General features: G+C 44.9%; 1 protein-coding gene across 2 annotated transcripts in view; it reads right to left on the minus strand.

The window, feature by feature from the left end:
* The window catches only part of SUZ12 (SUZ12 polycomb repressive complex 2 subunit), a 214702-nt gene that overhangs the window by 187395 nt on the left and 12488 nt on the right, over positions 1-14819 (minus strand). For both annotated transcript variants that reach the window (XM_033960806.1, XM_033960807.1), the window contains exons 4-5: positions 7780-7848; positions 1358-1407 (exon numbers count right to left, since the gene is read on the minus strand). In XM_033960806.1, coding sequence (XP_033816697.1) covers positions 1358-1407; positions 7780-7848 — 119 coding nt within the window. The remainder of the gene's footprint in view (positions 1-1357; positions 1408-7779; positions 7849-14819) is intronic.

The raw sequence follows: 14819 nt of genomic DNA on the forward strand, positions 1-14819 counted from the left end.
CAAGTGTGTGTCCTCATCTGGCTGGGGCACCTGCCATGAGGGTAACCCCTGCACTGCTATCACTGGTGCGCTGCCAACAGCCACTGAGGACCCTCAACAGTTTAAATACGCATTCCACATAAGGCTCACAAATCCTTGTACTTGAGGTCTCTCTAACCCCAGGGCAGGGGCCCCCTGCTGATCCTCCTGAGCACTACAGCCTGCAAGCAACTATGCTTAGCAATACAGATTTGGAGGGTCCTGGAAGGGATCTCTTATCTGTTGACATTACTCCTGCAGATCCCAGCTCTGGAAGACTCGAAGGAGACTGAGCTTGAGGCTCATTCCCCTCCCCCATGCGCTCCGTCTCACATGGGACATGGATGCTCCTCGGCCGACCATCCAGTGCAAACCTGGCATGATAAAGGACTAAAAGGGCCTGTGGAGTCCATCCCAGTCAATTTTCAGCAAAATCAAGGGATTCTGAGGTAGATGGAGGCAAAAAAATATTGTTTAAAATCCAATATGACTACTACCAGAAAAATCATGCCAAAAACGGCCCATGGAGACCTCCCTGAAAAAAAAATATCACAGGGAAAGAGGTTTTGGAGGTTCTGGGTCAGAAACCCACAAATCCAAATTTTAAGGACACTCCCTCTCCCGATTTTGCCCAAAGGTTTCAAAAGCCTTACGCACTGTGCCATGCGGTGCCTGCCTGCTTCATTACAGGAGTTTAGCTGGAATCAAAAGGAGAAGAAATCTGCCTTACAGAGTTACTGGACAAACCTGGTCTTCTGGCTGCCAGTCGGACCGGACTGAATGCAACCCCATGAAAACTGCACCGCAGAAGAGGGAAGGATCACTGTTAGTCCTGGTCGAGTCAGGAAGGAGCTCACACAGCCTGCGCTCAAGCTCCTAACCACATCAGGGATGCAAGCAGCTATGCAGGGGATGGCCCCTGAGTTCTGAAAAAAATTTCAGCTGGCTGGCTAGCTAGGTGTCCCAAAGAGCTGATCCTGCTAACAGCAGACTGCCTTGTGAGTCTGCACCTTCTCCACCAAGTGGTAATCTCCAGGCACCGTGCTTCCAAAAATCAATGAGCAAAAAATACAAAAAAATAATAAAACAGCAGAACAGATCAAACACACTTCTGAGCAACTTGCTTTCAGAAAACAAACTGAGGGGGTAGGAGCAGATCCCTAGGAAAGCGGAGGGGATTTGAAAACATGATTTACAGTTTTCTGCAACTTGCTGGTTGACATACAAGACCCTAGCATTCAGGACCACTAAACACATTGCACTAGAAATGAAGATTCTGCACAAAACTAACAGTGTGTGTGTCATTCTCCATGAAGAGAACTTCAGGGGACATGCCTACCATTTTTATGGAAGAAACCAGTAAATGTAAGTTGTAGATGGGCAGACAAGCTGAAAGAAAAAAAATAGACAGTATTAAAAACTGTGATTCAGTTAAAGTTAAAGATTTAAAAAAAAAAAAAAAAAAAAATAAGATGTGCATAAACCCATTCAAGTAAAACTTTACCAATATACAAGTAAATAAATGTACAACTATAGTAAGAAACATTTTTGGAGGAGGTCTAGTACCTTTTTGGTCGATTCCAGTGCAAATTGATAAGCTTCAGATTTTTGTGTGAGCTCATTACATTTTACTGCATTTACATGAGAAGTCCCATGGAAATCTTACTCCTGGAGAATTCTACATGACTGTGCAATAATATAACTACATAACATAACTTTATTCTTCTATAACGCCAACAATCGAACAGGCGGTTTACAATGAAGACTTTCCACAGAATTGCACAGTCGCTCAGAATTCCCCTTTCCCGTGCAGAATCTCAACTGTATCAGGATCTTCAGGTCACAGTATCTGCAGCAATTCCCACACACTGTCTGCCACTAACCTGGAAGTCTCTCCGAGGAAGAGGGGAAGCTTCCGGGTTAGCAACAGGCAGCATGTGAGAGTTGCTGCCTATACCGTGACCCAAATAAGCAATCCTTAAGAATATAGGGGAGGAAGGAAAATTGGTGGCACAGGGGGAGGGAAAGGGTGAGAGGAAGTAAAGTTGGTGATACAGGGGGAAACATGCATGAAGAGGAGCGAGGATGAAATTGCACATAACGGCAGGAAGGAAGGGAGAGAGGGGGCATGGAACAGGATAGAGAGATTAACGGAGAGAGGCGTTGAACATGGAGGTGGATGAGAGAGAGGGAGGGAGAGATGCACAAGAGGTAAAGAGGGAGATGTTGGATCCAGGAGCAGAATGGAGTGATGGAGAGTGAGGGAAGAGTGGGAGAAACACTGGAACATGGGGGAGAGTGCAGAAGGGAAGAAATAGGGAGATGTCTGGCTACGAGGGTAAGGAGGGAAGGAAGAGAGCAGATACTGGGCTATAAGGGTGGAGGAAGGAAGATGCTGAGAATGGTAGAACCCTGAGGGGGAGGAGAAGGTGGCAAGAAAACATGATATAACAGTGGGTAGAAATATGGTAATGGAGGTACACTGAAGATGAAAGGGAATGGAGGGCTGAGAAAGGAATGAGATGGGGAATGGGAGAGAAGATGGGAATTTGATAGGTAGCTGAAAAGTGAAAAAGAGGAGAAGGGTAATAAAGAGGCAAAAGAGAACTTAAAAGGAATGATCAATATGTCCAAGGCAGGTGCAGTGAGGAAATAAACAGGAGAGTAAAAAAGACAAATGGATAGTAGCCACTTGAAAGAGAATTAGAAGACAGGAAAGCAGAAAAAAGAAACAGGAACCAACATGATGGGAAAATAAAACATCCAGACAACAAAAGGTAGAAGAAAAACATTTTATTTAAAATGGAATATGGATAATAATTAACAAAAATATTGTTTAATTTTGACAAACTTGCAGAATTTTGAAATTTTTTTGTGAAGAAGTTTGAATTTTTTTGTGCATAATTTCACCAGGAGAAAAACCTGCAGCTTTTAATGAAGACAAAGCAATGTTACTTACCGTAACAGTTGTTATCCAGGGACAGCAGGCAGCTATTCTCACTAATGGGTGACGTGATCCAACGGAGCCCCGATGTGGATGCCTCACAAGCAGTTTCAAGTCGCCCGCACCGCGCATGCGCGAGTGCCTTCCCGCCCGATGCACCGGGCGGGTCTCCTCAGCTCAGATAGCTAGCAGAGAAGCCAACCCAGGGGAGGTGAGTGGGACGTGAGAATAACTGCCTGCTGTCCCTGGATAACAACTGTTACGGTAAGTAACATTGCTTTATCCCAGGACAAGCAGGCAGGTATTCTCACTAATGGGTGACCTCCAAGCTAACCATAGTGGGATGGTGGGAGAGTTGGCAACTTAGGAGAATAAATTTTGTAATACTGTTTGGCCAAACTGTCCATCCCGTCTGGAGAAAGTATCCAGGCAATAGTGAGAGGTGAAGGTATGAACCGAGGACCAAGTGGCAGCTTTACAAATCTCCTCAATCGGTGTCGATCTGAGGAAAGCTACAGAAGCTGCCATAGCTCTGACCTTATGGGCTGTGATTTTTTTGTCAAGGGGCAATCCAGCTTGGGCATAGCAGAATGAGATGCAAGCCACCATCCAGTTGGTGATGGTGCGCTTGGAAACGGGGCATCCTAACTTGTTTGGATCGAAGGAGATGAAAAGTTGAGCAGATCTGTGAGGTTTGGTGCGTTCTAGGTAGAAAGCCAAAGCACGCTTACAGTCCAGAGTATGAAGGGCAGATTCTCCAGAATGAGAATGTGGCTTCTGAAAGAACACTGGCAGAACGATGGATTCGTTAAGATGAAATTCTGAGACAACTTTCAGGAGAAATTTCAGATGGGTGTGGAGAACCACCTTGTCGTGATGGAAGACGGTAAAAGGTAGGTCCGTGACCAAGGTCTGGAGCTCACTGACTCGTCGAGCAGAAGTGAGGCCAATGAGAAACACCACTTTCCAAGTGAGATACTTTAGGTGAGCCTTGTGGAGAGGTTCAAATGGAGGTTTCATAAGCTGTGAGAGAACAACGTTGAGGTCCCAAACCACTGGAGGTGGTTTGAGGGGAGGATTGACATGGAAAAGTCCTTTCATGAATCTGGAAACCACAGGATGAGCAGAGAGAGGTTTCCCTTGAAGAGGCTGATGGAAAGCAGCAATTGCACTGAGGTGGACTCGTATGGAGGAAGATTTGAGGCCAAACTGAGACAGGTGTAAAAGGTAGTCCAAGACTGAAGGCAAGGAGGAATGTTGAGGCTCGTGGCGCTGAGAAACACACCAAACAGAGAATCTATTCCATTTTTGGTGGTAGCATTGTCTGGTAAGATCAAATAAAACCAAAACCGCGGACTTAGAAGGCACAAGTGAAGAAAACTTCACGCAGAGAGTCGAAGACAGACTTCTCGGCTCCGCGAAAAAGTAAGAACTGAGAAGACACGCCCGGTACATCGGGCGGGAAGGCACTCGCGCATGCGCGGTGCGGGCGACTTGAAACTTTGCGTTTTTCTTCAAGCAAGACTGCTTGTGAGGCATCCGCATTGGGGCTCCGTTGGATCACGTCACCCATTAGTGAGAATATATATATTTTTTTTTTCAAAAAGGGTTTAGCAAAAAAAAAACCAAACAAAAAAACATGTAAAGAGTGCCAAAATGGTCCATTTACAAAATAACTAACTCCCCTTTTACAAAACCATAGTGTTTTTTTTAGTGCTGGCAGCGGTGGCAACAGCTCTGACATTCATAGGAATTCTATGAGCGTCAGAGCAGTTACCGTCGCAGATGACACTAAAAACCACGCTACGGTTTTGTAAAGGGGGGTGGGGGGCAAATTTCCTCTTCACAATTAGTAAACACTTTCCCCACACAATCCACTACATTCAAATGTTTAATAAAATTCTGAATTAAATAGCATGCAAAGCAGCTAATTTACAAGCCATCAAAAATTGGTGCATGAAGATGGATAGATTGGTGGCAATATTTCAGATGAAAACTTGCTGCAGGGCTTCTTTGCATATGTAGTAAACTTTCACTAGAACCAAAACATTAACTTGTTTGCTATATACACTATGAACCGGAAAAAAAATACCCCACGCCAAAATGTTTTTTGTTGCATCTTCCACAAAAAACTCAGCCAATTCTTATGAAATTTAGTATGTCGTGTCCTAAATTAAGTTGGTGTAAAATGATGTACATATTTCCCACCACATCACAATATACCTTGTGAAAATGATTTGTGAACTAAATAAAAGCACATCAAAAAGTTTTATGGTGTGTCTTGCAGAAAAATATAAAGTCAAAAAGTAATGTTTCAATTAAGCACAAAGGCACATCCTCAGCCTTGGCTACCACTGATCTCTGGACTTGTCAACAATGCTCTGCTCAACTCAGTGCAAACAGAGATGAGGCGCTGTTTAAAGTCTTTGACATCAGATATTGCTGTCTGGTAGACGGGTTCCTGTCATCAGCCCCCATATTTGATAGTCAACTGAGTTTAGGTCTGTAGAATTTGCAGGCCAGAGGTGTGCACCAGTGAAGTCTGGGGTCTCCCAATGTAGTAGTTCTATGGTGTCATTTGCCCGATGTGCTGAGGCATTGTCCTCTTGGAAGATAAAATTATCTCCAAACATATGACAAATTGCTGGCAACAGCTTCTGCATCAAGAGGACATCTCAGTAGTATGCGTTGTTGCTCTTAACCCCAGGATCGATGAAAAACAAATCTGTGAATCCTAGTTTCATGATTGCAACCAAGACCATGACTGATTGGCTGAAGTAGGCATTTGGCATTAACTTCACGCGTTAGTGTTGCTGAAGGCAGGTACAGGCAATCATTCTGTGTGTTAATCAATGGAGTTACTGTAAATATTTTTTCATCTACGCTGACTCTGTGCTCTGGGTACTTGGTCAAAAGCTGCTTGCACCATTGTTGTGTAAAGTTAACTCCTGGGCGCGATGCTTTTTAAGACACTAATTTCAAATTATCATGAATTATCCTAACCAGTTATCTGGCTTATTCCTGCTTCTCTTGCTATTTGGAGAGTTGTTCGGTGTGTTCGCAGCACGTCCTCCTGGCTCAGTATGAGATCATGCACGTCGTCAATGTGTTCTTGTGTATGAATCGAGCGTGGTTGTCTGCTACCTGGCTTATGATCCACAGTGCCCGTTGCTCAGATCTTGTGTAGCAGCACATTAAGACCATTTTTGTTCCAACTCTTCTGTGGGAACTCTTTCACAATTGTTGACTGCTGTAACCTTTTAGCAGTACCAAATTCTTTATCAGAATTCAGTCTTCTGTACTGAAAACCATTTTGATACAGACTGTTTACAAACCATCGTCTGCTTCTGCGCATATCCTACAGCAACAATTCATTTTCACAAGGTAGTGTTGTGGAAAATATTTACAACATTTTACATCAGCTTTATTAAGGACACAACACACAAATTTCATAAGAATTAGCAGAGTTCTGTGGAAGATACGACAAAAAACATTTTGGTATGGTTTTTTTTTTCAGCTCACAGAATCAAATAAATCCAAGGATAAAGTAGTAACTCCCATGGGCTTTATCAAAATATGCTTAGGTAAAAGGAAATAAAGATTAAGGCCCAGATTCTCTAATTGGTGCTGAATTTTTAGGCCCAGTAGGAGCCCAAGCTCAGTAAAAACTACCATTCAAATGTTGTTTATAATTGAGTTTCAAGGTACCTACCAGCACCTAAAAACATTGGTGTCAGAATTTCACATCCACCTACCTAACACTTCAGTGGCCGTGGCTAACATTGGAACTGGTGTTAGGCGGCCTAAAGTGCTTCCACAGGAGTGATTCGTGACACAGGCCCCGGAAAACCCTGGCCTATATTTCCAGCACCTAACTTCCCCAGAGGTGTGATTCTCTACATAGCGCCATCACATGATTGACATGCAATTGGCGGCTGCTTTTTAAGTGGCAACTAATATTGACATTGTGGAGAGAATCTGGGCCAAAATATATTAGATCTAGATAATTTAGTTCAATAGTCTATCAATTTTTAGGCATGGAACCTACACATTTTACTAATGTTAAGAAGATCAAATAACAGATTTCATGCAATATAATTGAACCACCACTGCTCTAGTAAGCTTCCACTGTACTGTTCACTGGAAAAGATCAGTTTTTCTCTACCTTCGTTTGCTGGTAGAGGATGATACAAATTTGTTCAGAACCAGATGACAAAGAAACTTTCATCTTATACATCTCACATTGAACTATGTACCACAGCAGCTATATGTACAAACACCTGTCATTAACATTTTGATAAAGAACACATATGTAGAATTCTCAGTAATAAAAGCATGATTGCCAACAGGATAATTTACTTGCTAAAATGTAAGTTAAAGCCATGCATAAAGAAAACTCAAACAAAAAAAGCAAAACAAGAGCACAATAAATAAGATACATTATCAACTGTTTTCCTTATTAAATTCAAAGTACTAAGTATCATAACAACAAAGAAAATGTAATAAACACCTTCATTGATCTCAACTGCTTACATCTAATTTCTCAATGCATTATAATTTGCTTATAGGTACATATTTTACATAATAAACTAGAAATGGAAACTCCTGTAACCCAGTTCTTTTATTATTCCCAGACTTATTTTCACAGTATTAAGATTAATGCTTAAATAATCAAGTCTGCTAATTTTTCACAAGATCCAAATTTCAGTAAAATAATTCAATTAACAAACAAACAAAAAAATCAAGATCCAAATGTGCTTTACAATGTAGCACTACAGAAAGCTTCCACTATATTTCAGGAAACGAGATTGTGTTACCTTTGTGACTCTTGGTCTCCTTTCATTTTTTCCACTTTTGACAACATGTCATCAACTCTGAATGTTTTCCTGTTGGAATGAAAACAATTCAGTATGTATGCAGAGCAAGGAAACTACTTAAAATTCTATGGATTTCAAATTTTTACATTCAACAAGAAATGTTTGATATTGATGAAATCATACTGCAGAAAATTTACACTTAGGAGCCTAGTTACTAAATTGGATGTAACTTTTTTGCAGTTATTGTAATTACTAAAAATAATACTTAGCAACTGCAAAACCTTTTGCTAATAGTTGGGAGCATGCCCAGGATTCTGACATACAGTCAACATAAAAGAAAATTATTTACCTTTATGCATGTCTTGCATAAATGCAGCATCAACAGCATTAATGTGTTTTACAGTTAACAATATGCTACTGGCTACACCTACTGAGGCAGTATCTGCATTAACAAGCGTGCAACTGTTGCAATCATTGCCCATTCTCTGCCTCATTCTGCATTAGCTGTTAAAATGTGTAAGTTACTGTACATTAACTGCTAGAGACATATTAACGGCTAATGTAGCTTAGTAAATAGGTTTCTTTGCATTTTTGCTACAAATATTTCTGTCAGTGCATTTGACCATGTAAAGCACCTATTATTTACTTTTCACTTCTACCTGAAGACAATTCTGGTTTTCGGTCAACTAATGGTCTTATGTCCTTGATTTCTTCATGTGCAGTTAACTTATTTTTTAAAAAGTTTAGAACCAATTTTATATAGATATCCAATTCTGACATTGGAGAGAAGGTTCCGGGTCAGCCACGCAGTGTGCGAGTCGCATCCTGTATCCCTTCACGGAGTGCTGCTGGGGGATGAGGGAGCCAGTCCGGCTCCAACGAAGTAACAGGGTCAGCTTCTGGGGTGGTGCGGTGGCCAGACAGGCAGAGAGGGAGGGAGGGAGGGATCCCCAGCAGCAGCTTCTGCAGAAGGGGATGGGTAGGGAGGGAGCCTCAGCAGCGGCAGCCAAGCCCCGTACCTCCAACAAGTGGCCCACGTACATACCGCGTGTTGAGAAACAGTCCTAGAACATGCCATAAAACAGTAAGAAACAAGTATACAGTGGTACTGAGGCTCCATATAACACAGAGCTTCAGAACTGAAAGCGCAGACTCCACTACCATTTCCAAATAAATTTCTTCCTATTCTATGGAGTTTTGTTGTTCTTCATCATGTCAATTGCTTCTTTATAGATTTAACACACATGCCCATACATCATCTCCAGTGGCCTCCATCATGGGCCTTTATATGAGGGAATCTTAGTCCTTAGTCCCTATGTTGACAGACTTTTCCAGATCAGACTAAGTAAGTCATGACATCACTCATGAATTTTCCACTCTATTTTCTCCTTAATCTATTACCATTACCCTTTTCTTAAGCAGCTGCTAGGGACTCACCAATAAGTGTGACAACATCTCCCCTGTTCGTCTCCGGAGAAAGTGAAGTTGCTTACCTGTAACAGTGGTTCTCCATAGAGAGCAGGGGAATGTAGTCACACTTACCCTCCCGCCTTCCCCACTGAGATCTATATATAAAATATGTCTGGTTCAGTTGAAACAAAAAGCACAGTTACTTACCGTAACAGTTGTTATCCAGGGACAGCAGGCAGATATTCCCACACATGGGTGACGTCACCAACGGAGCCCCGCAGCGGACAGCCTCGAAAGCAAACTTGCTTGAAGATCTCGAGCTTTCGAGTGCTGCATCGCGCATGCGCGCGTGCCTTCCCGCCCGAACTAGGGGGCGCATCTCCTGGGAGGATCCTCAGTTCAGATACCAAGCCAAGAAGCCAACCAGGGGAGGTGGGTGGGTTGTGGGAATATCTGCCTGCTGTCCCTGGATAACAACTGTTACGGTAAGTAACTGTGCTTTATCCCAGGACAAGCAGGCAGCATATTCCCACACATGGGTGACCTCCAAGCTAAATAAAAAGGGAGGAGGGAAGTTGGCAATTTATGAAAAAAGATTTTGCAAAACAGATTGGCCAAAATGGCCATCCCTCCTGGATAAAGTATCCAGACAGTAATGAGAGGTGAAAGTATGAACCGAGGACCAAGTGGCAGCCTTGCAAATTTCCTCAATAGATGTTGATCTGAGGAAAGCTACAGATGCCGCCATAGCTCTAACTTTGTGGCCCGTCACTCGACCTTGCAGAGGAAGACCAGCCTGAGCATAGCAGAAAGAAATGCAAGCAGCCATCCAGTTGGAGATGGTACGCTTAGAGACAGGACGTCCCAACCTATTCGGATCAAAAGAGATGAAAAGTTGAGGAGATGTTCTGTGAGGTTGAGTACGTTGAAGGTAAAACGCCAACGCACGTTTACAGTCCAAAGTATGCAGAGACGCCTCACCGGGATGAGAATGCGGCTTAGGAAAAAATACTGGGAGAACAATAGATTGATTGATATGAAAATCTGATACTACTTTAGGTAAGAATTTTGGATGCATACGGAGAACCACCTTATCATGGTGAAAAACTGTGAAAGGTGGGTCCGAGACTAACGCTTGCAATTCACTGACTCGACGTGCAGAAGTGAGGGCAATCAAGAATACAGCTTTCCAAGTGAGATATTTAAAATGAGCCAAATCAATAGGTTCAAATGGAGGTTTCATCAGTTGAGCTAGAACAACATTAAGATCCCATACAACAGGAGGCGGTTTGATAGGTGGATGAAGGTTAAAAAGGCCCTTCATAAAACGCGCGACCAGAGGATGTGCCGAGAGCAGTTTCCCATCCAGAGGTTGATGAAAAGCAGCAATCGCACTAAGATGAACTCTAATAGATGTGGATTGAAGTCCTGACTGAGATAAATGAAGCAAATAATCCAGAACTGAAGCCAAAGAAGAAGATTTCGGCTGAAGACGACGACCGGAACACCAAGTCGAAAATCTAGTCCACTTCTGGCCATAACATTGACGAGTGGACGGCTTCCTGGAAGCCAGAAAAACATCTTGAACAGACTGAGAGAATTGAGAAGGATCTGTTATGCAGAAAGGAACCATGCCGTCAAATGAAGAGACTGCAGGTTGGGATGAAGTAAAGACCCCTGACTCTGAGTGAGCAGAGAAGGAAAAACCGGTAGCAGAAAAGGTTCCCTGATGCTGAGTTGAAGAAGAAGAGAGAACCAAGGTTGTCGGGGCCACCGAGGCGCTATGAGAATCATCGTGGCATGGTCGGACTTTAGTTTGACAAGAGTTTTGAGAATCAGAGGAAACGGAGGGAAGGCATAAAGAAACTGACCCCTCCAGTCCAGAAGAAAAGCATCCGCCTCGAGACGAAGAGGCGAGATAATGCGGGAGCAAAACAGAGGCAGTTTGAAGTTGTCGGGTGACACAAAGAGGTCCACCAGAGGAGTTCCCCAGCGCAGAAATACTTGACGAAGTGTGGGGGAGTTGAGCGTCCATTCGTGAGGTTGAAGCAGACGACTCAGTTTGTCTGTAAGACAATTCTGTTGACCCTGAATATAGACAGCGCGAAGAAGAATGTTGTGAGAAATCGCCCAATGCCACAACTTCAGAGCTTCCTGACAAAGGGAAGGAGATCCCGTTCCGCCTTGTTTGTTGACATAATACATGGCTACTTGATTGTCCGTCCGAACCAGGACTACTTGGTCGTGAAGGAGGTGCAGAAAAGCTTTGAGAGCAAGAAAAATCGCTCTGAGTTCCAACAGATTGATGTGACATCGACGATCTGCGGTCGTCCACAACCCTTGTGTACGGAGACCATCTACGTGGGCTTCCCAGGCGTATTCGGACGAATCTGTTGTGAGCACTTTCTGATGAGGAAGATGGAGAAACTGCAAACCTCTGGAAAGATTGGAAGAGAGCATCCACCAGCGGAGAGACTTCTTCAATAAAGGAGTCACCGCTATACGTCGAGAAGGCGGATCTAGGGCCTGTTGCCACTGAGACGCCAGGGTCCACTGAGGAATGCGAAGGTGGAGTCTTGCAAAGGGAGTCACATGAACCGTAGATGCCATATGCCCGAGGAGGACCATCATTTGGCGAGCCTTGAGAGTCGACAGGGAAGCTACGTGATGACAAAGGCGAAGGAGAGTTTCCTGACGATTGAGGGGGAGGAAAGCTCTCATGTGAACAGAAACCAACACGGCGCCAATAAATTGGATGGATTGAGTTGGAACCAACTGAGATTTTGGAAAATTGATATGGAACCCCAGACTTTGAAGAAAAGAAATAGTCTGAAGGGTCGCTTGAATAACCCCTGGAAGAGAAGGGGCTTTGATAAGCCAATCGTCGAGGTAAGGAAAAACCTGAAGTCCCCGAGCACGGAGGGCTGCAGCCACCACGACTAGACACTTGGTGAAGACCCTGGGAGAGGTTGCCAAGCCAAACGGAAGAACCCTGTACTGAAGATGAAGGTTCCCCACCTTGAACCGGAGATATTTGCGAAAATTCGGATGGATAGGAATGTGAGTATAAGCCTCTTTGAGGTCCAGTGAGCACATCCAATCTCCCTGATCCATGAGGGAGTACAAGACTGGAAGAAAGAGCATGCAAAACTTCTCTTTGACTAGAAATTTGTTAAGAGCTCGGAGATCCAGAATGGTTCGCAAATCCCCCGTCTTCTTTGGAACCAGGAAGTATCTGGAGTAAAACCCCCGATTGTGTTCGGAAGTAGGAATCTCCTCCACCGCTCGAAGGTGAAGAAGCGCCTGAGCCTCCTGAAGAAGAAGGGGGAGTTGCGAGAAACTGGAAAGACACTCTCCTGGAGGGTGATCTGGAGGCACCTGAAGCAGGCGTAGAGAGTATCCCTCGCGGATGACTGTGAGGACCCAGAGGTCCGATGTAATGGTTTCCCAGACAGATGTAAAAAGGGAAAGGCGACCTCCGATGGGTAGGGAGGAGTTCGGATGCAAGGAGGTTGGAGTGCTCACCACTGGACCGTCAAAAAGACGGAGCGGGTTTGGAAGGAGCAAGCATCTGAGACTTCTGAGGACGTTGTTGCTGGGGCCGTCTAGGTGGAGGCCTAGAGAAAGCTGGCGTAGACTTCATAGGGTAGCGACGAGCTGGAGTCTTGTAAGCTCTAGTCGCAGGAGGCTTCGGTTTAGGGCGAAGAAGAGAGGCGAAGGAGCGTTCATGCTCAGAGAGCCGTTTTGTAGCCGCCTCAATCGAGTCATCAAAAAGCTCAGAACCTTGGCACGGCAGGTTCGCTAAACGATCCTGTAAGTTGGGATCCATGTCCACTATTCTGAGCCATGCAAGACGGCGCATGGCCACTGCAAACGCCGAGACTCTAGAAGAAAGTTCAAATGCATCATAATATGCCTGCAACATGAAGAGACGCAATTGCGAGAGAGATTGAAGAATTTGTTTATATTCAGCAAGGCGTTCTCTGGGCCAGTCTGGGCAAAAGGATGACAACTGCTTCAAAAAGTAATTAAAATAAGAAGTGAAGACATAGTTGTAATTTAGAATTTGGTTAGTCATCATCGAATTTTGATAAAGCCTTCGCCCAAACTTATCCATAGTGCGACCTTCACGCCCTGGTGGAACCGTCGCAGACACCTTAGAAGGATGAGCCTTCTTCAGGGATGATTCCACCACTAAAGATTGGTGAGAAAGTTGTGATTTCTCAAAACCTTTGCAAGGCACAGTGCGATATCAAGACTCCAATTTAGACGGGATCGCCGTCACAGAATAAGGAGTTTCCATATTCCGCAGGAAAGTCTGCTTCAGCAACGGTGTCATGGGCGGACGCAAAGTCTCCTTTGGAGGATGGGAAAGCTCCATATCCGCCAAATATTCAGGGGTGTACTTGGAATCCGAATGCAAATCGATATTAAGGGCCTGGCCCATATCAAAAACAAACTTCGCAAAGGAAGAAGACTTCGATGTAGAGGCTTCCTGAGGAGAGGCAGAACGAGAGCGAGGCGCCACTGAAAAAGATGGGGAAGCCTCGCGGGAATACTGAGAAACAGGCTCTGAATCGAGACGCAAAGTAATGGAGGACACCGCACTACCAGTCAGAGGCGGAGCAGTGGAATGTTTCCGCTTAAGACTCCGAGACGGAGAAGTGCGCGGAGTGTGAGGTTTTGCAAGAGGAGACAGGTCCCGAGGCAAAAGTCTCGAAGGTGGAGTTCTCGACCTGGAATGCCTCGATGAAACAGAGGAGGCAACAGTACTCTGGGAGCGAGGTACATGCTTCGAATGAAGATCCGAAGGCCTCGAGCTCCTCGAGGAATCTTCGAAGATTTAGAGCGGTGCTTTGATCGAGGCAAAGATCTCTTAGAAGCTCGGTCAGGTGAAGAGTCCGAGGAAGAGACCCGAGATCGAGACCTGCGACGAGGGGACCGCCGACGAGGCAGAGACTGCTGCTCAGGCTGGACTTGTGAAGGCAAGGTCGAGGTCGGGACCAACTGAGGCACAATTGAGGAAATTTGCGTCGTCAAAATTGACTTGAGCATGTCCTCAAACATGGGGACAGAGACCAAGGGACTCGGAGTCATCGGAGGCCTCGTGCGTTCCAATGAGGGCGACCTTGGAGGAGAGTATTCCCTCGATTTGGAAGCACGTTTGGAGGACGGTCTAGAAGACGGAGTCGAACCTGGAGCCCCAGGTTGCGAGGTACTAGCCTCCGTTGACTTCTTAGGAATGGTACCTGAAAAGGAAGCAGGAGACTTATCCCCCAAACCAGGCTTCGAGGACACCGAAGAGGCCTTCGAGGCCGAGGACCCGGAGGTCTTCGAGGCCTGCAGAGGAGGCGAAGTTGAAGTCTTGGTAGTCGAGGCTTGTCCCGAAGTGGAGGGTTTCATAGATGCCTCGGCCGAGGCCACCGCTTTTTCGGGCTCCATTCGAGGGAAAAGCTCGAAGAACCTGTCGCAGCGGCGCTTAAAGGCACGAGGTTGAAGAGTGAGGCAGCGAAGACTGTCTTCCGGACGATGGGTCGTCCCCAAGCAGAGCATACACCGACTAAGGGGGTCAGTTATGGAAATAGTCCTGCCACACTGATAACACCTTTTGAACCCGGTAACAGGCCGGG

This window comes from Geotrypetes seraphini, chromosome 10 (assembly GCF_902459505.1).
Source record: "Geotrypetes seraphini chromosome 10, aGeoSer1.1, whole genome shotgun sequence".
Classification (NCBI taxonomy): domain Eukaryota; kingdom Metazoa; phylum Chordata; class Amphibia; order Gymnophiona; family Dermophiidae; genus Geotrypetes; species Geotrypetes seraphini.